The 22,684-nt window shown below is 43.0% G+C and overlaps 1 protein-coding gene across 1 annotated transcript in view; it reads right to left on the bottom strand.

Annotated features, from left to right (window-relative positions):
• The window catches only part of cacna1c (calcium channel, voltage-dependent, L type, alpha 1C subunit), a 143,853-nt gene that overhangs the window by 45,526 nt on the left and 75,643 nt on the right, over positions 1–22,684 (bottom strand). The window contains exons 3-9 of the mRNA XM_080491898.1: positions 21,144–21,283; positions 15,009–15,148; positions 13,823–13,975; positions 12,069–12,268; positions 10,404–10,507; positions 3,171–3,258; positions 2,548–2,632 (exon numbers count right to left, since the gene is read on the bottom strand). Of these exons, the coding sequence (XP_080348024.1) occupies positions 2,548–2,632; positions 3,171–3,258; positions 10,404–10,507; positions 12,069–12,268; positions 13,823–13,975; positions 15,009–15,148; positions 21,144–21,283 (910 nt within the window). The remainder of the gene's footprint in view (positions 1–2,547; positions 2,633–3,170; positions 3,259–10,403; positions 10,508–12,068; positions 12,269–13,822; positions 13,976–15,008; positions 15,149–21,143; positions 21,284–22,684) is intronic.

Here is a 22,684-nt window from a genome sequence, read left to right as displayed (position 1 = left end):
ACTGAGGTCAAATCATTATCGCGGGATTGTGTGCACATGATGGATCACAACCTTTTTACACACGGAAACGTATCGCAGCCACACATGTTTGCGCGCACGCACGCACGCACGCACGCACGCACGCACGCACGCACGCACGCACGCACGCACGCACGCACGCACGCACGCACGCACGCACGCACGCACGCACCTCCTGAGTGTCAGTGGAATGACTGAACCAGACGACATGACTGGTCTTCTAACTTCAAGTAGGCTGGACAACACTCCTGCTACCGCCAGCGTTGGCAGGATGCCAAAACAAAAATGACAGCATGCAAGAACAAGATGGCAGAGCGAACCATGCCAGACACACGAGCATGCACGTGTGCGAATACACACACACAGACACACACACACACACGAACACACAAAAAAATGAAAAAATTTATATAAAATGCATACAAATGTACCGAGGAAATCCATTACGTCCTATATCCATATATGGCAGAGTGTATGTCCCTGTGAAGTGTGTATACAACCATAGTGTGGTCTCTTTACGTGACATTATGGAGAAACAAAAACATTTCCATGAGCAAATTCTTAAAGGGCTGTGGTTGGAGTAAGGTTGGAGTAAGTTAAGGTGTCGTTACGAATCGACATTAGAATAAAGCTTAAAGTCCAGAATACATTCACACTAAAAATGAGACATATTTGTCTTTATATGAGCACCCGGTTACAATCCAAGATCATGTTGCTTCTTGTGTAAAGATCCAATCAGACACATGCTCAGTATCACTTGTGCCTGTTCTGAAATACTTGGAAATCTGTTCTCCTGTGCTTTTTTTTCTTTTTCTTTTCTAAAACCATCCTCTATTTTCATTCCTTCATCGATGTAGCATTTAATTATCCTTCTCCTCAACTCCATAAGTCTGTTGTCTTGCCCGAGGACACGCATAGCTGTGCGGTGCGTACACGAGGCCGCGCCAAACGTCCCGAGCAGCGGGGACGAGCTGCCCTCATTCATCTTCCCACAGGAGAATCTGTCCCACCGAGAGGGAGGCGCAGCGATGGAAAAGCAAGGAGCTTTACATATTTGCACCTTCCCGAACAGGCAGGTTGATTGATCGATTCCAGTGGAGAACATTCGATCGCGTGCATTCAGCATTTTGTTATATCGTCGACTGACGACTTATCTCTGTGCCAACCTGCACCACTAACTACTGTGGAGACATCACTGAAGCAGAATGTGCACCATTTGATGGAGCGCAGCATCTTAATATTGCGATGTGACATTCTCTAAATTGGCCACATACTGTATTTGTTTGTTGTTAATGTGCCAATATCCCAGACTCTGCTGATGTGTTTTTGCCAGACTGATTGGCCCAGGGGAGCACAATGGTAACAGGTGAATATAAGCAGATTTGTTACGGATTAGCCACCGGGGTGTTGTGTCTTATTTTCATGTAAATTGGGTCATTGCTCATTTGACCATGTTAATTTCTTGAGATCCGCTGAAAGATTAGATCATCATTAGATTTTTTTTGTTATTTTTTTCCCCGTCTCTTTTTTTCCCTTTGCAGTCGTCGATGTTTTTTTTTTGTTTTTTTTTTTCCGGAATGAACCGTGGTTCTTTGCAGAGGATGAGCAGACTGTGTGCCGAATATATGCAGCATGCGTGCTCCTTCTCTGCATATTAAATCTTCATTATCTATTCGCTCATTATCGGTGTGACCAAGCCGAGCTCCAAGTCTCCGTGAGGTGGTTCACAAGCACGTGCAGGCGCTGGCTCAACGGTGTGTGCAAAAAGCAGACACACGTTTTGTGAAACCGCTGCCGTTTCCTCCCCTCGACTTGTGTTTGTCGTCCTGAGATAATGCCCACGGGACAAGAAGGTCAGCGCTCTCCTCCGCCGCCTCCCCGGGGAATGCAGCTCAGTCCTGGGGAGATGTTTGGCTGCACGTCTCAGGAGGTGTGAGGAGAAAGACAATGTGTTAATTTGTGCGCGCACATTTGTGTCAAAACACTAAATCCCGCGGGTTTTTTACCTGCACGCGTGCATGTGTGAGTCTGCACTGGTGTTTATTGTGCGCGCGAGGGTGTGTGTGTGTCCAGAGGCTATTAGCTGTAGTGTGAAACATCCCACTAATATCTGAACAGGTTTAAAACCTCAGGAGGATTCCCAGCCGAAGCCAGCAGACAATATTAATACCGTCTCAGTCTGTCAGTCATGCTGCCAGTAAGTCGGTTGTTCGTTCACTCGCTGCGCCGCCACCATGTGAGCGAGACGCCAGTCGAGCTCACTACTTCTAGACCAAACGCCAGATATGACACAAACTCGCGCACGCCCACACACATGCACGGCTATCCTCACAACTCTGAATGGCCCTCAACTTGAAATAATTTTAATCGTTCTTAAATCGAATCCCGCTGCTTTTAATCCTGCAGCAAACACAACACATGACGCAGTAGCACAAAAAAAAAATAAAAAAATCACACACAAACACACATGCAGTTACACAAACTCATGCACACAGTCTCTCCATTTAACCGTCGCTTAGGAAAACTCACGGTTTCTGGGTTTGTCGTCGTCCAAGCCCTCCTCTTCATTCTCCGGGTCAATGTCTTCAGCCTGAGTGATCCAGTCTAAATAGCCCTGCATCGACACACACACATATGGACTGGTGAGCAGGATCACAAGCAGACTGGAAACAAAAGAAACTTACAGTATTCCCTGGACTGAGCAATACATTTCACCGTTTGTTCATTGTGTCTTTGGATGTGATCAACATGATTACGTAGCTCGCCTACAGACTGGGAGGTTCAAAACTGAAGGACATTCGACCTGAGCACCAGCGGCAGAACACCTCCAGATTGCATTTCTCGTTTTGGATGTTGCTTGTGTGACGATGGTACGAAGACAGAATAAATCAAATACACCCGTTTGAGTCTTGAGATCCGCAGCCAGGCTGTAATATCTGATTTAGAAGAAGTCATTTAGATTCAGTGGTTCAAAACATACACATTGATGAAGTCAATCAAAGCCCAGCAGTTTACATGCTAAAGCACACGCACAAATATCAAACACACACACACACACACACACACACACACACACACACACACACACACACACACACACACACACACACACACACACACACACACACACCCACCCCCCTACACCTCGTTACCTTGAGGTCTTCCTCCAGCTGCTGCTTTTCTCTGAGTTTCTGGAAGTCACCACGGGCCTTGGCTTTTTCCCTCTCCTTGGAAAACTCTCTGAGATGATGAGGGCATGATGGAAAAACAAAAGAAGACGAAAACAATCTGAAAAATCTACAATCAGGGTTGTTGTTTTTTTTTTTTTTAAACATACTGTGAAACTATCATAATCGAGAGGTTTAAAGGTAGGTGGGAAGGAGGGGAAACCTGCTGAAAAGGTAAAGAAAGTAAAGTGAAGACAGAAAAGTTTTGCCAAGGAGAAAAGGTGTTAGTGTGCAAACACAGGTGACAGACTGGAGCATTACGTTTCCCATAATATCAGCCTTAACAGCTCATTAATAAGTGCTTGGATCCCACCCACTCGGCACAACGCTATTCTGTCTGACAAAGCGCGCCGCTAAAGATGATGAGGAGCAAGATTATGTGATTCACATAAACACAATGAACAAACAAATGAAGGCAACGTGAAAGGCACCGAGGTGACATGTAGTGGAAATCAAAAGTAGAAATCGCACACTGTATGTATCAAATGGGACGTTTAGCAAAATTGCATTAAATATTTGTTTGTTTTGAAACATGCAATGTATGAAAATGCTGATCTTTAAGCCAGAGACAATAGAATTGAACCTTGAATATAATGGATAATGTAAGTGTTGGGACGTTTTAACCTAAAAATATCACTTATGACTGACTAAAGTTAACCAATAATGGTGAACCTACAAGCTTTGTTATCAAAATAACACTTCAGTGAATGTTTCACGACAACATATTAGCTATAATTCAATCAAATTCTTATTTCCTAACCTTTCAATTTTATTTCAAAGTCACATTTTAATGGCCTCTTTTACCATAGTTATATATCTACTAACATTCGTACATGTCTGAATGTTTTAGAATGACTTGTTTTTTGTATATGCCCTCACCATTTGACCACCTCTGTGTTTCAAATTATTTGGATTAGAGCGAGAGTGAAAAGTCTTCTCCTCGCATAAGGGGCCAACAGCGTCTAGTTTAATTTAATTTGAAAGTTGTGTTGGCAGGGCCCCCGGGGGCTGAGGGTCCACAGGGAGATGGAGTTCCCGCAGCGTGTTCTGGGTGTAACCAGGGTCTCCTCCCGGCTGCAGTGCGCTTGGTACAACCCCAGCGGGAGGCACGATGAACCAGCCAACTGGAGGTGGAGCTGCACTGAGGCGGCAATGCTTCACTTGCTTGTTGTAAACATGAGCATCCGAAAGTAGAGGAGAGCTTTCAATCACAGTATGATAATAATAATAGAGCAGGACTCTTTCTTTTCTCCAAGATTTAGCAGATTTTTCAGGTCATGTGGACAAAGAGGACACACATAAAGATGATTGAGGACAACTACAGCCGGCGTAACCAGCGAGTGTGAAATATTGGAATATTATGATGAAATCGACTGAAATTACTTCCAGGTGTCAAGACGTGGGGGGGAGGGGGGGGGGGGGGAGGTTTAAGGAGCATTTGATTAAACGTTGCACTTGGAGAAGGTCAAAGGCAAGTGAGAACCAAAGATACGGTTTGAACAAAGAAAAAGTCATTTGGATAAGATCTGATGGGAGCTGGGAGGTTTGGGAGCACTTGTAGTTGAAAATGTACAAATTTTCCAAGGTCCACCGGAAGAAAGAGAAACAGAGAGTGTCATGAATATTTTAAATGAGGGTATCAGTAATATTTCCACACAGTCAGCTATTTTCACACTTTATCGCACGGGCTTTGAAGCCCGAGGAGGTAGACAAGAAACTGCAGACTTGGTTTTTTTTGGGGGGGGAGGGGATCATGTGAATATTTCTGATCGGAATTTAGGGAATCTGCTCCGACATTTCAGCTCATCTTGAAAATTGTGAAAGTGTAACCTGTAAATGTTTCAGGGTGCCACGGGGAGATTGAATACGAGAAAACTACGGATGATTATGTGTGGCGTGCACTGATTTGGTCAAAGAGTCCTTGGGTGGAATTTAGAGGATTGATGGAAGGCTCGAATGAAACTCGCAGACTCCACAGTCAAAGACACAACACAGATCAATGAGCATTAGGACAGAACGCTATTGTGTCGCTTGTCAGGACATTAGCAGGCGAGCCAATCCTATTGATCCGAAATCCGTGCATTTCAGTGTGCTGTCTGCGTGCGAGTGTGGCCCAGGAGTGAAAATAACATTGACGCTTCACGCACATTTTCCCTTTCCTCACCGTCTCACCTCCCCGTCCTTAATCATCCTTGGAGTCAGCTTTCTCCCTCCGCTTGTTCTCCGTCATGCCAGCCTGTCTCCTCATTCTCTCTCTGCACATACTACATCAAATCCAGACAAACGGTGGCGACGCCCTATGTTTATGTCCCTACGTCCGTCGCTCTCCGTCGTCCTGTTTAGCCATTAGTTATTATGCCAATCGGAGACACGCGCACACACTCCGTGGAGGAACCAGTTGGTAAAAGGTCAGGCTGTGTAGTGTGCTGACAGCATCATTAGTCAGAAGTCAGACAAAGAGTCAGACAGCCAAGCCCTCCAAGCTGTTTGGACCAGATAGAACTCCATTTGTTTCCCACAATGCCGCTGTCACATCACAGAGGGGAATCAAGCCTGATTCAGTTCAGTTCAGTCAGTCAGGAACATCTGACTCCCCCAAAGTTCTCCTCAAACTTTATCACTGTAATGAGGAGTATTAATACGACACTCTGATGTTCAGGAATTCAATTTGCTGTGACTTTTTACACGACTTTTATCACTGGAACGCTTCAAAAACCAGACGTATAAATTAACTCCTGCCCATTTTCTCGCCAGGCGGCACTCCAACTTTGACAACTGCACAAACAGATGCATCTTTTAAGTTATTTGGAATATATGAACAGCAGTCACGTTGAAATATCAAGGCATGAAAGTGCTCAAACTTGGTCAAATGAATACTTCATAGTTGATCTGACCCTTCACAGTCTAACGATGAAATGAATTTAGCAGATCATTTCAATGCTGTTTTTTCCTATTTTTACTGAGAGAAAGTTTTGTGATAGCTGTCCTAGACCGACGTGTGTCTCCAATATAGAAAAGATCAATTTAGTATAAAGTTGTATTATTTGTTTTGGAGTTCTTTCATTGAGTCCATTGATAGGTACCTGCTGTACTCTGATAGCAGAGACCTCATCAGACACTTCTGATATCCTCAAAAATCATAAAGTAAGAATGCGGAACACACTGGACGCTAACAGACTCATGCTGCAAAAGAATTACAGAAATAACAATGCCAGGACTGACTTGGGTACTTTTTACATGGTTTTAGTGCTTCATTGGTAATTTCTTTCACATTACAATAATTCAAATGATGCCCAACTTTGGTTCAAATTTGGATTTCAGTATCTTGGCTCTACGTCTTGGAAGACATTTGATCTGAGTGAACTGCTCTTCTCCTGTGTTTCTCTTTTCTTGATGCTCCTCAGTGTTCCCCTCCAGAATAAATTTGTTTCCTTGTTTTGGATTTTTCTAATAAAGACTGCTTTTTGTTCGGGACTCTGTTTCTTATAATTGGGTCCCTTTTCCACCACAAAACCAGATACAAGATTCTGCATTCATCCCGGTCCTTACATTATTCTATGAACTTAGTCTTTAATTGGCTGGATTATTTCTGGATTTATAGCCCCTTAGTGCACATTTCTTTCCCCGTGGAGACGAGGACGTATTGCGCCACCGCAGCAGTGCTGAGAACCGAGGATTCCATGGCAGTAATAGTTCCACAGGAGCAGCACTGTGGCCTTGTAGTCCGAGAGACAATATCCAAAGGGACTGAACGGTGTTGATGCTGCAGCATGATTTTACTACAGTCAGCTACAATGATAATACTAAAGATCTGAGCACAGTTAACATTGCTCAGCTAGAGGAATTCCAAAACCTCAGGCATACGAGTACTATGAAGCACTCCAAACACAAACGCAACCAAGAAATGCATTTGCTCTCCTACTTTTGTCAATGAATAATAAACACTGCCCCAGCAAGAAAAAGGGAGAAGAAGAAAAAAAACACAATAAAAAGATCTTCTGAACTGCGATCAGGAGCGATACTCTTTAAGGACGACAGCAGGAAGACAAGCAAGAGAAGTTAGTTTTCGATTGACCTTTGACCCTGCCCTTACCCGCTCAACACCCCCAGAACCAAGTTAAGCACAAAGAAGGATCCGATGATGATTAAGGTGACAAAATACACCCAGGGCCACCTGTAACCTACAGCGTCATTCACCTAAGAGATGGAGGGGTGGAGGGAAGGAGGACCAGAGTGAGAACACAGAAAGGATAGATTAGTTTGAAGGACAGGAAGTAGACGGATGAGGAAGGATGAAGATACAAAATGTAAGGCAAGTGGTGGCGGGGAGAGGGAGGGAGGGAGTGAGATCCTTGGTGAGCGTTCCCAACAGATGGAAGCGTTTACTTCGGCAGGATCCCTGCTGGGATTATGGTGCAGTCATAGTTATTCGTCAAAGTCACTTAGTGAAGCACATGGCGGAGAATTTGGGCAGCTGTATTTAACGAGAACGAGAAAAAATAAGGAAGAGATGTCGTGGATGATTTGGGAGACGCTTTATGAGCTGGCCTTTTAAGGCGGCGGTGATTACAGGAGGCCAAATGACGGACGGAACGGCTCCTCTTCCAGCCTGTGATTTGCACAGGATGATGTATTTTTGTGAAAAAAATAAAAATAAAAATATGGTTGGAAGTTTAAAAATAGACTTCACATCAACCTTTCATGAGGCCGAATCTCTGTGGAAAAACAACATTTCATTAGATACGTGAACAGACTGCGCAACAAGACTCCCCTGGATTGGACACAAGTATTGTCCAGCTGTAGTATTACTCTCTGGAATGAATGCTGTTCTTCTTTTACCACATTAATGGAAGTTTTACAGCTGATTCAGTTTATTATACTCCGAGCTAGTGCACTAGATCGATGCATTTCAATTGAAAATATGAAGAGTAATTAATGTAGGGAACAAATTTAAATGTGCACAGTATGCAAAAAACTACTGCAAATTACAATATCTATTTTTGACTATGCAATGAATATGCCTAGCTAGCCATAGTTAGGGTATTTGTATTTAAGGACAATAAGGCTGATTAATGAATAAAGAATCAAAAAAGCCCATTTTGAGAGGATATACGCTGGAAATGGTGAAATATGTTTGGATTTTTTCCAGTTATGCAATTTGCATCATGATTTTGGAGTCTCTTGCGCAAAAATATACAAAAATAAAGTAAAACTTAAAAAAAAAGACATATTTAGTGTATTGATGAAGTACTGGTACTCGTGCATTTCATCAATTGGATAGAGAAACCTTGACTGCACTCTGTCCTCACAAGAACTTTTTTTGTTTTGTTTATTATGTTCTCCATGTTATGCAAGTTTTTCTTAGTGTTCCACCTCCACGGCTGACCTGAAGGGTGAATTATTTATGCCCCTGTGTGTCCCTGCAGACCGGGAGGTGCTTGTACTAAAACAGTGTGACTTGGCAGAGTGGGGTAAAACAGCACCCAGACCGCCTGCTGGAGCTGCATTTATTGAACCCAAACACACAACGCATGCCTCCATTACAGCACACACACACACACACACACGCACAAAAAAAAGTTACTTGTGTGTATAATTTCACCTGTGGAAAGGTGTGAGAGAAGCGAATAAACCTGGAAGATGTGTGTGCCTGTCTCCACCTGTCCCTCGCAGACACGTTGTGACAGGATGTAGCTCCTCGGGGCGCGCTGACGTGAACGTTAACAGATTTCTCTCTGGATGTCGACTGTATGTGTGGGCGAGTGGCAATGCGCGTTTCTCTAACGTTTGTGACAAAGGATTGATTGAGTGGAACCGAAAGGAGAGCGTGATGGAAAGGTTCTCAGTTCCTCTCTCTTCCCTTCGGCCGTGGTCGGCTGAGGTGAGACCGCTGTCGTCCCACGCTTCCTATTTGCATCTAATTTCCTCTGTGTGGATAGTGGATGCAAATAAATTGTTGATTTAGCAGCATTTGTCCCTTATTTGTCCATCATTTGACATTCAGTGTGTTTACACTATCACGACTTGTAGAAAATACACGGGACGCATGATATATATAATTATGGGGTGATATTGCGAGAACCCTTGACACCTTGACGATAACGTTGTCATTGTAGGTTTCCGCCACGCCTCACCAGTAGGTGGCAGACAATCACAGAGAGCAACGCTGAGCTAAACAAACTGCACATAACAAGATTGTGTCTTGTAAGACATGTTTCATTGTGATTGAGTTAGGAAGGGAATGAGCTTGAGTTTCAACACCGATAATCATTTGGAGGGTAAACAAGACGGTGTGCAACGTGATTAGCATTAGCAGTCACTAAAGTGAGTGAGTGTGTCTGAGGACTCGCATATTAATGTACAAACAATCTCGTGGAATTTTCACCAGGTTCCTGTAATCAAGCCACATTTAGCACAAGGCTAATTTTCATTAAAATGTGATTTATTGCAGTTATTTAATTAAGTAAAATCGCCTTATCAATTAGATCAAAAAAAAAAAAAAGAAGTGCATCCCAACAACAAGAAAAGAACTATTCTTCATATCCTGATTAGTTAATATTATATAACCAGTGTTCTAATCTTAACATTTCTATAGTTATAAGTCATATTATCAGTTATTGCAGCAGCAGGGAAAGTTTGATGTACGGGGGAAGTCTTTTTGATTGATTTACTTTGGATTTTTGAGAAACAATTAAACAAAGAATTGTGCAAAACAATCACTTTATTTAGCCACACCTCTTTAGAACTGGTGAATGGAATAACACACCCGTCAACCAGTTATCAAAATACTTTACAGTTTTGAGAATTTAATTAATTAATTAAATTCATCATCTTAGTATAATAGTGGTGATTTTATAACAGACTTGTTTTTGTTGCTAAACCACCACCACTACTACAACTACTACTACTACTACTACTACTACTACTACTAGTACTACTAGTACTACTACTAATAATAATATTAATGATGCTTATTCGTAGTGCTAATTCAAATTTAAAGCATTTTGCATTTAATTCAGGGAGTCTTGTTAAGCTGTCATGTTCATGTCCAAAACGTTTGTACAACCACATTACACACACACACGCACACACACACACACACATACACACACACACAACACATACGTGCACACACATGATAACAGTGCAGCGTCTTACCCGCTCAACACACCCAGAACGAGGTTGAGAACGAAAAAAGAGCCGAAGATGACGAGAGAGACAAAATAGACCCATGGCAGCTCATAGCCCATAGCATCCTGCATCTGAGAGAGAGAGAAGAGTGGAGGGAAAGAGAGAGAGAGAGAGAGAGAGAGAGAGAGAGAGAGAGAGAGAGAGAGAGAGAGAGAGAGGAGAGGGAGAGGGAGAAAAGTCAGGGATTAACAGGAGAGATAAAGTGCAGGAAGGAGGAGAGAGGGGAGATAAGTCAGGTGGAACCGAGGGGTGGATGAGAACAATGGAGAAGAAAAGCGAGGGAGAGAGGTTGAGAGAGAGATTGACAGAGAGGAGAGGAAAAAAGTGAATGAGAGGGGACAGTGGAGGTCAAGGACAGGCGGTGTGTTAGAGCGGTGACGGACGGGAAACAAGAAAAGAGCCGTGCGTGTTAATAACAGCGGAGGACAGACCTGGCGCAGCAGGATTGGCGGGATCGTACGACTAACTGGACGTATGAACGCTTATTTTCTGCCCGTTTGAGTGCAGCTCCTTGATGATCCACAACTTTTGTAACTCAATATCAAACCTCAGCTCCTATTTACAGCTTAAACAAACACAATCCTTTCAGGAACCTCTTCCCGGAACGCACATTTACAGGAAAACATATTTAGACCCCTTGACTCTAAAGTTACAGCGGGATCGATAGCGATGATTTGTTTCAGGATATTTATTCCTCCAGAAATATGTCACACGCTCAGGAATGTGTCCCTGCATGCATATTCAAGTTAATTCAAAAGCAATGGGGAAAATCAATGGTTAATTATTCTGATTTTTGTCAAAAGAAAATCACATAAATAAAATGGGGACAAAGAATGTAAAAAAAAAAAAGAAAAAGAAAGAAAGACAGGGTTGAATTATTTGAAAAAACTATTAAATTACATGTCCAGAACTTGATCAATCATGCACCGCAAATGTTATTAAAGGCTGTGTTTCAATCATCTGAACATACAACTTCTGAGAAATACTGCAGGTCTTTTTCATTAGTGAGAGTGCTGTGTGTGTATGTTTTTGTTGGTATTTGTGTGTTTGAGGCGTTGCGGTAGACAGAGGGGAAGTAGCAGAATGGGTGTGGAGCCAGTAAGCTACCTGCTCCATGTGCATACTGGCACCCAGTCACAACACACACACACACACACACACACACACACACACACACACACACACACACACACACACACACACACACACACACACACACACACACACACACACACACACACACACACACACACACACACACACACACACACACACACTCTTAGTTTGATGAGTGTAGCCACCGACTCATAACTATCTGAAATTGGATTATTGCACTGAAGCCACAACATTACAATCCATTGGTTTGCATGTTCCCCCCCGTGCATGGGCGGGTATCCTCCCACAGTCCAGCAACAGGTTAAGTGGCGGGTCTAAATTTCCAGATGGTGTGACTGTGAGTTTTGTATCCAAACCTGAATTTCCCTATTTCTTAATTTTCTTTATTTCCAGATGCACTCACGTGGCACAAATGTTACAGATACAGTGGCTTACACACACCAAACTGCCTAAAGGACACACACGCAAACCCCCCCCCCCCCAAAAAAACCCCCACTGTTGTGGTGTCCGACTCACCCAGTACAGCACGTCCGTCCAGCCCTCCATGGTTATGCACTGGAACACCGTCAACATGGCAAAGGCGAAGTTGTCGAAGTTGGTGATGCCGTCGTTGGGGCCCTCCCAGCCCACTTTGCACTGCGTCCCGTTCTGAAAACAGTGTCGGCCGTAAGCTCCATCAGGCGCACACGGCGCCGCCTTTTCCTCGGCATTGGTGCCTGAGACACGAGAGGAAAAACACGAAGGACACCGTTTTTACTTTTCTGTCACTTTTACGGTTTTTAAAAAGTTGATGAACGTAAAGAAAACAAACAGACAAGATGTCATTATACTGATGTTTATGTGTTGTAAGTATTTGTCCTGAAGTTAGAAGAAGAACTTCATTAAGGTTCTCTGATGGGGGTCAAGGGTCTTGCTCAGAGTGATGACCTGTCCGCTGGGGGATTGAAACCTGCAAATCTCTGATCCGGAGTCTCCCTCTCTAATCTCAAGGCCAGTTAGAGAGTAAGAATAAGTTTCCTTGTCTTGTTTTTAATGAATGCTCCCTAAGAAAAAACCCTTGTATGCTGAACATCCCTGCCAATAAAATTCTTTGTGAATCTGATTCTATAAATATTTTTCTTTAATGAATGAACTTTACCTGTTCAAAACATATCCTTATTGAAACTTAAAAAGTGATAGTGTTGTAAGATGGAACAGAAATGTACCATGAGTGGTAATATTTGCAAAATTTGGTGATTTTATATGTAAAAGATCATTTTTTATTTTTTTTGGTTTACCTATAAATCATGCTCCGTAAATACTGAAAAAAAACCTTAATGACTACAAGATGTCCTGAGCAGTTCTAGCATCTAATCTGTCCTCAGGCCACAAAAGAGGAGCTGGCGCTGGCGATTTGTTCACACTGCAAATATAACAAGTACTCACTAAAACACTGATGGCGATAGTGAGTTTGCAATTATTGTGATTTGACACCACTTTTTTTTATCAGTAGTGGTATTAATTTAGTTTTACACACTGGATCTTGTTATTCACCAAAACATTTTGAGTTTTCATAACATCAAAATTTGTAATATACGCCAACATCAGTTACATTCATTTAGCGATTCATATAAAACACGGAAGTGCGTCTGAACAAAGGCAAAAGAGACAGACTGAACCGAAACAACAAACAGAGGAGCCATGAAAATCAATGTGAAAAAAAAAAAAAAAGTGCTGAGCTACTTGCATAAAAGAAGCTCTCAGGGGTGATGTATAGGATAAGAGAGAGCATTACACCAGCCAATACCTCTCATGAGACCAATAATATCACCATTATAACACTCAAGTCCATTTCTACCTGAGGCTCTTTACTGAAAAGCGTTTCAATCAATTCATAGCAGCTGTTGTTTCAATTATTGCAGGGATTGTCCGTCCTCACAAACATAAACGACGGGGTAAATAATTAATTGAAGTGAGTATTTTAACTGTTTAGGATGTGTGCCGTTTGTCCGCTGGTGGACTTTTAAGATTCAAACTCGTTTTCCTCAGAAACACGAGGACACTCGGGTGACGGTGCAGCTGTGCTCGTGTTGAGCACACCGAAGAGGGTTGAACAAGCGAAGCGTACCGTCACACTCAGTTGAATCCATACGTCAAAGTTTATCTGCTCACTGAAGTGAGCTATGGCAGTACGTGTGCTTGATCATGCATGTTGGGATTTGCATTTTTGCACCGGTGCACAATATCCCGTCCGCCCGTCCGTCCGTCCGTCTCGCTCACTTCCTCTGTACCTGTGTGGTTGTAAACGCAGGTCTTGTGCATCTTGCCCATGAAGAGCTCCAGGCCGATGATGGCATAGATGATGATGACGAAGAGGACCAGCAGGGCGATGTGGAGCAGAGGAACCATGGCTTTGATTATGGAGTTCAACACTACTTGTAAACCTGCACACATACATTTAACAGGGAGGTTTTAGAATCGTATCAATACAATGATTTCAAAACAACGGTGGACCATCTTAGAGACAGACACGTTGCATTTAATCACCGTGCAGGCACTTCACAATGTCTAGTGTCATTCTTCAAAAGCTTTATTATTCTCTCTGTATATGGTCATCAAACAGCTGAGAGTGACTTCAGTGCGTTTCTCAGAAAAATATGAAAACGTGGTGGACTCAAAAGCAGATTTTGTTCACAAGACATTTACATGTCCTGCTCATTTTCAACAGTAGCTGGGAACTAATGACTCGAAATGGCTGCATTAGCAATAAATCGATGCTCAGGAAAGAAATGTACTGCGGGAATGCATTTTGCTGCTGTATTTGGATGAATATACAAAAAAACCCCAAAAAACAACCTAGTTCATCAGTGACTTTATTCACATGATCATGATGTCTATAGATCTGTTAGCCTGTAACCAGTTAAATGTAAAACTCAGTCATTCTGGACAGGATGGCGTTTAAACGTTGTGCTGAAGCACTCAGAACTAAAGACCAAATGAAGAGCTTTCTGCCGTGTGTGTGAGATTTTCAGCGACAAATCAAACAGGTGCACGCTTGCAGAGTCTCCGTCCACATTATGTGCTCCTTTTGTGTCTTCTGGCCTTTTGATGTATTGATTTTCTGCAGTCACTAACAGATGGGCTGACAGACAGCTCATCTACTGCTCATGGTGTCTAAATTCCTGACAACAGGACGGGTGGACTATATGTGTGTGTGTGTGTGTGTGTGTGTGTGTGTGTGTGTGTGTGTGAGTGTGTGTGTGTGTGTGTGTGTGTGTGTGTGTGTGTGTGTGTGTGTGTGTGTGTGTGTGTGTGTCTCTTTCAAGTGTGTGTAGCATCAAGCACCAATATCAGCTTCAATCTGCACTTCATTTTTCCCTCCACCACACCCGATAACCATTCACACCTGATCCCCAGAGCATTCTTTCTGCTCGGCGTGCTCCCCCCTCCACCCCCCACACTGCTTTCAGTACTTACTCGGTACTCCAGAGACCAGTCGGAGGGGTCTGAGTACTCTGAATGCCCTCAGAGCCTTGACATCGAAGCCCGCTGCCTTCCCTCCAATCGGAGTGGCCCCGTCCCCCTTTGTGGCCTGCTCCAAGATCGCACTGAATAACCTGTTAAGACAGAAATTAATGACTTCAATACCCGTCATTTTCACATTGACATCACATTTCCACATACTACAGAATATCTGAGAGAGAGAGAGAGAGAGAGAGAGAGAAAATGATTAAGCAAAAAAAACAAACAAAAAAAACAGATACAGGCACACAGAGATATACTATAAGAAGTGATGCTTATCTGCAGTTGTTGTCATTCTGGGTTTATTATCAAATTCCTCTTGTAAATGCCCCACTGAACAGTCAACGTAATCTTTATAGTAATCTATGAAACCGCAATAGTCGAGTGAAATGAAACAGCAATCTAGTGAGGGGACCGGGATGATAGAAATGAAGGGAAAAGTGGTAAGATGGGCCCTGTTTCACCCAAAAAATGAAAATAAAAAATACAACAGTAGAAAATAAAACAGCTTAATTAGCTAGCTCTCCACAACTTAACAATGGAAAGTGTTTCATCTGTTCCCTCTGTCTTTCACAGATAAGGGAATGTGAGACATTCGGCTTTAATGATTTGACAGTCAGCGCAGCAGAAGACTGTGCTGTGCATGACTGTACTGAGGGGAAGTGTCTGAAAAATGTGTTTATAAGTCTGTGTGTGTGTGTGTGTGTACGTGTTCACAACACAGCAGGATTGAATATACCAAACAGCGAAGGCCATGTGATGTCATCTACTTCCTGTCTCTGCTGTAATCTATGTGCTATCTAAAGTTTACTGCTGTCCGGTGAACAAAGTAAGACTTCAGCTGGGCTCCATTACAATCAGGTAAGAACTAAATGTGGCGGGTCTGGTGAGACGTCTGACTCGTGTGGATAAGCTGAGGTAATTGCCAGTCAACATTCTGGATGGTTTTGAGGATTTAAGTCTGTAAATGACTTGTAAAGCAAAGTTTGGAGTCTGTATGCGGAAGCCTGGGGATATTATATGATCAATGCAGAGTTCTATCTCTCCCACTCAATACGGAAAAAGACAATGTAAATAGAGAGCAACAGGTCTCCAGGTAACTAAATCTGATGAAAGTTCAGCGCAGTCGGATGAGAAGCTGCATGAAAGAAGAGAATCGTCTCAAACACACGATTCAGAGGGAGCATACAGCCTGATTGGAGCTCAACTGGAGTTGACCAGTAATCCGAGTAATGACAAGTGTGATCAGAAACACGGTCTCTTCTCAAGCTTTCTGCACCCTTCCCCATGCATGTTTTAAGAAACTCACACTCACAGTATGGATCTGATCCTGATGCTGTGCCGCCAACTCGCATGCATCGAGTGTGAGACTCACACTTCTCATGTGAAAACACTCTGCATATGGCTTTTTTGTACGTGAAGATTTCAGTTTATAGCCCAATGCAGAGCTTCCTGTTTCTCAATCAAGAATTGAATTCTAAAGTGACAGGACGTCAGTAGTGATTGCCTCCCTATTACACTCATTGTTGGATATCATAACCTTTAATTGATGCTGACTTTATTATACCAGGTTTACTGTAAATAAGTCCATCCACGACTTAGCTGCAAAATAATACAAGCCTCACTTGAAGCTGACAAAGATCGACAGTCCTATCTTAATATATTTTAGTTAAGGCTGTTTTTTTTCTGCTGTATTTTGCAGCAACATGCTGCCAGTGTTATGTCTGAGCTACCATCAATGCGCCCCCAGTGGACATATTCGGAACAGCAGTGACTTCAGCTGGAGAAATTGTCTTCTTCGGCCTTCCTACAGTTTTCAGGGTCATCCTGTGACCCTCTAGTGCAGTGATGTCAAACATACGGCCCCCAGGGTGATCTTTGGTGAGTGCAAAACATTTAGATTAATTTCCCGGTAAATGTAATGGTTGTTTCTAATTTACTTAATGAGGTTTGCACAGTTTGGTGAGAATAACAGACATAACACAACTGTAGAGCCAGTATCAAAGCTGGGAACGCTATTTTAACATCAGATCCCTACTGTGAGGAGACAATTGGAAAAAAAACTAAAACCTGAAGGGTGCAGAAATCATGTGTTCACTGAAAAATTATGTTGCAGGAAAAAACTTGGAACTTGAAACTTGGAAAAAAAGAAAAAAAACAGTTTACAGGCTTTAATTAAAGGACATCTGGACACAATGTGTGAACATCTATGTCCTTATGTTTCAGCGCGACTCTGGTCTGGGTCTGTTAACTCAGTGTTTGGCCTCTCCGCCTGCAAACATATGCAACCTGTACGGAGGAGTTTGATTTTTCACTTCAAGAGGTCACCAGTCAATAAAGGAGGCGCAGCACCATCCTGGATCACACTGCGCTTTGAGGTTGGTGGTAATAGCAGCGTGTCCTTTCCTGTCTGTAAAGCCATGTTTTTCACAGGATGCTGTGAGGGGAATTTAATACAGAATGCACGCCGGCATCAGGGATGGACTGATTATGTTTCGATACCATTTTCTTATGTTTCTTATTATCCGTTATGAAAGTGTTTACAGTCATGCAAGTGGCTCACAAGCTTGATTTAAAAAAAAATTTGTACGTCCAGCTGAGTACTCTCCCCTTCTTCTTTCAGTCTCACTGGGATCCTTTAGAAATCAACCTTACAATACCATTTTCCAGCTAACGTGGCTCAAAGGCCAGTCAGTGGCGCGTTAGTCATGGGGAATTATCAATTAGCACAGATGAAATGACCACTTGAAAAGGCCTCTCAAAACACATCGTCCTCTCTCTCTCTCCCTCTCACACACTCTCTCCCAGCCTCTCTATTTTGCACAACTTCTCCTTCTCGATTTGATTAATTTTCTCTCTCTCTCTCTCCCTCGCTCACTGTGGGAAGCATGCCTTTGAAACTGCATGAAGAGGGCGTCAAGGATCTACAATTTTGCCCCACCAGCATTTTCCCAGGGTGTTAAATAATAATTAAAGCCCCTGAGTGTAGCATCATATAATGGCTTGTCTACATCCACAAATAAAAATAGGGTCGAGTGTGTACATTTACAAACATACCAGAGTTCCCGAGCAGTGATAGTAGTAAAATCTCAATGCCGCATGTGAAAGTATTCAATCTGAATGATTAAGAACTAAAAAAAAACACAAGTATGATTTAATGGGGGAAAAACTCAAAACTCGTCACATCAAATGGACGTGTGAGCAAGAAAAAAGTCCTTTGTACGGTTTATGAAATCGACACATTACATGAGAATGTGAACAAATGTTGTAAAACCTATAACGAGCTTATCTGTAGCACAAAGACAACAATGTAATCGACCATATTTGTGTTGATGGTTGGCATGGTTACTGCACGCGGGTGAAGGTGGAGGTGGTCCAATGAAGTCAGCGTGACAGACACCGAGTCACAGAAAATGAGCAGTGAAATGTGAAAACGGAAACAATTATATGGAGTGTCTCTTTAAGAGCCTCTATAGTCTCTATTCATAATGGACACACACACACAAACACACTCACGTATGCGAACAGTCTTTTAAGCCACTGAACCTTCACTAATAACCATTTAGGTACGTTTAGGTACTGTGGCCAGCAAGATGGCCACAGTGGGGGTGTGTGTGTGTGTGTGTGTGTGTGTGTGTGTGTGTGTGTGTGTGTGTGTGTGTGTGTGTGTGTACCAGGTGATTTTTGACAAGGTAACAGGCACCCTAGAGAGAGGAGGGGTAAATGAGAAAAGAACACAGGAATTGGCCTAAAGAAAAAAAAAGAAATTACAAAGAACAATATATGAGAAGGAGCAGGAGAGTGATTAAAGATTAAAGGGTGAAGAAATTAATCCTCTGCCTCCTTGTTTACACATTCTCTCCATTCAGCTAACAGGCTGTCGTCACCGTCAATTGTGGAATGCTTCCTCTCTGTGTGTGTGTGTGTGTGTGTGTGTGTGTGTGTGTGTGTGTGTGCGTGTGTGTGTGCGTGTGTGTGTGTGTGTGTGTGTGCATCATGTGTCTCCAAGGCTGCTCAGCACCAGGTACAAGCTCTTTCACCCATATGGCGACTATTCCAGGGGGAGTGAACTCATGTCACTTCTTATCTACACCCACACACACACACACACACACACACACATACATACATACACACACACACACACACCCACATACATACACCCACACACACACACACACACACAGGAACAGAGACAAGCACAAATTCATGCATACACATATTTGCAGTTGTTAATCTCACAATTTTACACGCTAATTGTTGTTCAATCTATTCAGTTTTTCAGTTCAAACTGAAGTTGTACAAATGCATCCTTAAAAACAAATAAAAGCTCAGAAAAGGTTAGATTAACAGATTAGAATACGATAAGACGCTGGTAAGAAACTTATCAATGTTGCTCTTTGCCTTCTTGTCTTAGCCATGAGAAATTGAGTAAAACTCTTTACAGCCTTTACTTGGGCAGTGACATCTCAAAGCCCCGGGGAAGTGGAAGGGAACCATCCAGGTTCAAGCTCTGAAAACCGCAAGCACCAACTCTCCTGAAGTCTCTTCAGGCAACATACCAAACTGCCAATTCAAGGACTGCAGCTTCTATCTGAATTTCTAAACTGCCTCTGGCAGTGGGGCAGGAAACAGACTATTCACTTGCAGGAATCAATGCAGCGTTATTGCACTTTAAATAATGCTGCATCACAATAAAATCCACAACTCAAACAGGAGACAGAAACACAGAGAGACAGACAGAGAGGGTGGATAACAGTATAAGAGTGGTAAAGGTTGTGTTTATGCCAGGGGCTCTGGCACCGCGTTGTCAGCGGATGGTGTGTCTATGTCTGAGTGTGTGTGTGTGTGTGTGTGTGTGTGCATGGGGCAAAGCCAAAGCCAAGCATGTTCAGTTGGTGATGGCTAATGTGAGTGAACACTTGACTGGCAATGAACAAGACGCTGTGTGTGTGTGTGTGTGTGTGTGTGTGTGTGTGTGTGTGTGTGTGTGTGTGTGTGTGTGTGTGTGTGTGTGTGTGTGTGTGTGTGTGTCTGTGTGTGTGCATTCACAGAGCTTTCCTTGAGGCTGAGGGAAGGCTTTCTTGTCGTCTATGTCCCGCACTCTTGCAAATGAGTGGGACGGACACACACACACACACACACACACACACACACACACGCACACACGCTCAATTAGACCATTTTTATTGCATTAACGTAACTGTCAAGTCCACTGGCTATAGCAAAATTACCCCCGAACAACGATGTGCATAAAGCACAGCTGGCAACCAGGACCTCAATGCAGCTGTGCGCACACACACACACACACACACACACACACACACACACACACACACACACACACACACACACACACACACACACACACACACACACACACACACACACACACACACACACACACACACACACGTAAAAAGGAGGGGGCTGGTGGAGGTGGGGGGGGAACAGATGGGCCATGTTGTTGAGTTGCAGATAAAGAAAAACAGAGCAGAGTTTTGCTATCAGCATCTCACAAGCTAATCAGTTTAAGCTTCACCAATTCACTGTAGGCCAAAGTTTACTGCGACTTCAACGGGGATTCGAAACCAAAAGAAGATCGGTTTATGCCAATGCTTTCTGGAACAAAGTGTAATCCTCCCGTTGGCTTTAGATATAACAAAATATAACATTCTTTCAAGAGTTTTTGAGAAACTTAATGTAATTGCAAGCAGTTTAATATGGCAGCGTTTTAGCTTTTCCGAAAACAAACGGATCAAGTGAAATGCGATCTAATTTCGAAAGACACTAACACAGTGAGTACTTCTGGCATTAGCCAGAGTCTGCCAACTGTCTTGGCTTTACTTTCATTGTTGACAGTGATTACAACCAGGGTGCTGTAATTAATTTGCCAGCAATGTGCTGATGTTTTCAAGTGTGTCAGGTAGCGTTTCAGAAGAGACTGTGAGGAGCAGTCATGCGGGATTTATCTTTGTCGTCTCCTTGGAAAACTTTCCTGATTAGAGTCACAGGGGCAGCCATCATCATCATCATCATCATCACAAACATTTCCCAGCCTCAGTTTCCCGTGTGTTTCTGTTCACTCACCCTACAACTACAATGATGAAGTCGAGCAGATTCCAGCCGTTCCTAAGGTAGGCGTTGGGGTGGAAGAGCAGGCCGTAGGCTATTACCTTCAGGAACGCCTCCACGGTGAAAATGATGAGGAACAGATACTCCACGCGCTCCTGTGGAGACATAAGCATGACAGGGTCATTTGTTTGTCGGAGCGAGACGCTGTGAGCGGCATCAGCGAAAGCTGAAAAAGGAATTAAATGAAAGAGAAAGTCGTAAAAAATGCCCTTGGTGGTCCAACTTCCTGCACACTGATCGGACTCTCATTCACGTTCCATGTTAGATACTCATAAAGATCTGTACTCGGCCTTCATAACCTCATCTAAAGAAAACTGAAATGGAGGAGGTTGATCGTGTGACACTTCTTTTAAAGACCTTGAGACCACCTACAAGGCTGCCACTGATTGTGTCTCCTTCTCAACATCGACATTAGTGCTACTTCCTCCTCCACCGCGCACATGCTACTTGTCAAAGACTGTCTTCTTCCTCTCGCTAAAAAAAGAACTCAACTCTTCTTCTTGGTATTGGGCCAATACGTTCACGCAAATCGGAGCCGTCTGGTGGACTTATTGCCAAACACTCATTGGACACATTAAGCATGGAGGCAGTGATGTTTACATCACTTCAAGTATCTGTTTGTGTGCATACGGAAAACAAGTCTCATGTGTTATTGAAAATACAGTAAAAGAAAGTAGATAACTGCCATGAAAATACCTCAAGTGAAGAGGCTCGAGCTGAACATCAACACATCAGATAACTTTTTCGGAGTAGTTGCTCCCCTCCCTTATGAGATGCAGGGTCGTTATGAAAACTGGTCACACATTCATTAAAAACCATAAAGTTCCTTATTTTTCCCCGCATCAACAATAAAGACGTTGTGTTAAGAATCGTGAGCACTCGCAGGACCGGCCTCATCACTCCTCTGGGTTTATCCGCATGAAAAACATGTTCCCGAACTCTGTGTGCGCGCGTGTGATTATTTATGTGCGAACATGTATTTGTCTAACTTGTGATCTTGTACACAATCAAAGCGTTTTGATTATTTAATCAAACTGACTCTCTTCCTGTCCTACGAGGCCATTCTCTGGTGAAAGAAAGGCATGCATGTAACAAACACACACACACTAACACACACACACACACACACACACACACACACACACACACACACACACACACACACACACACACACACACACACACACACACACACACACACACACACACACACACACACACACACACACTACGCCAGAGTTCCCCAGAGATTGCTGTCACAGCGACGACCCCGTGTGAGGGGGTCCTGGGAAATGTCCCGAATTGGCCTTGAAATAAAGACGGATCATATCAGTTTTTGAACACTTTAAAGCAGTAAAACCATTCATCATAATCTATGCATCTATCATATATGTCTTTATAACGTTTATCTTGCCTGTCGCTGCACCGAAATCAACATGTGTACATAAAACCTATCCTGTTTTTAGAAATATTTAACACCTCTGTTCTTTTTGAGA

The sequence above is a fragment of the Lipophrys pholis genome, assembly GCF_963383615.2.
Source record: "Lipophrys pholis genome assembly, chromosome: 22".
Taxonomy (NCBI): Eukaryota; Metazoa; Chordata; class Actinopteri; order Blenniiformes; family Blenniidae; genus Lipophrys; species Lipophrys pholis.
This window is presented reverse-complemented; position numbering and strand designations above follow the sequence as displayed.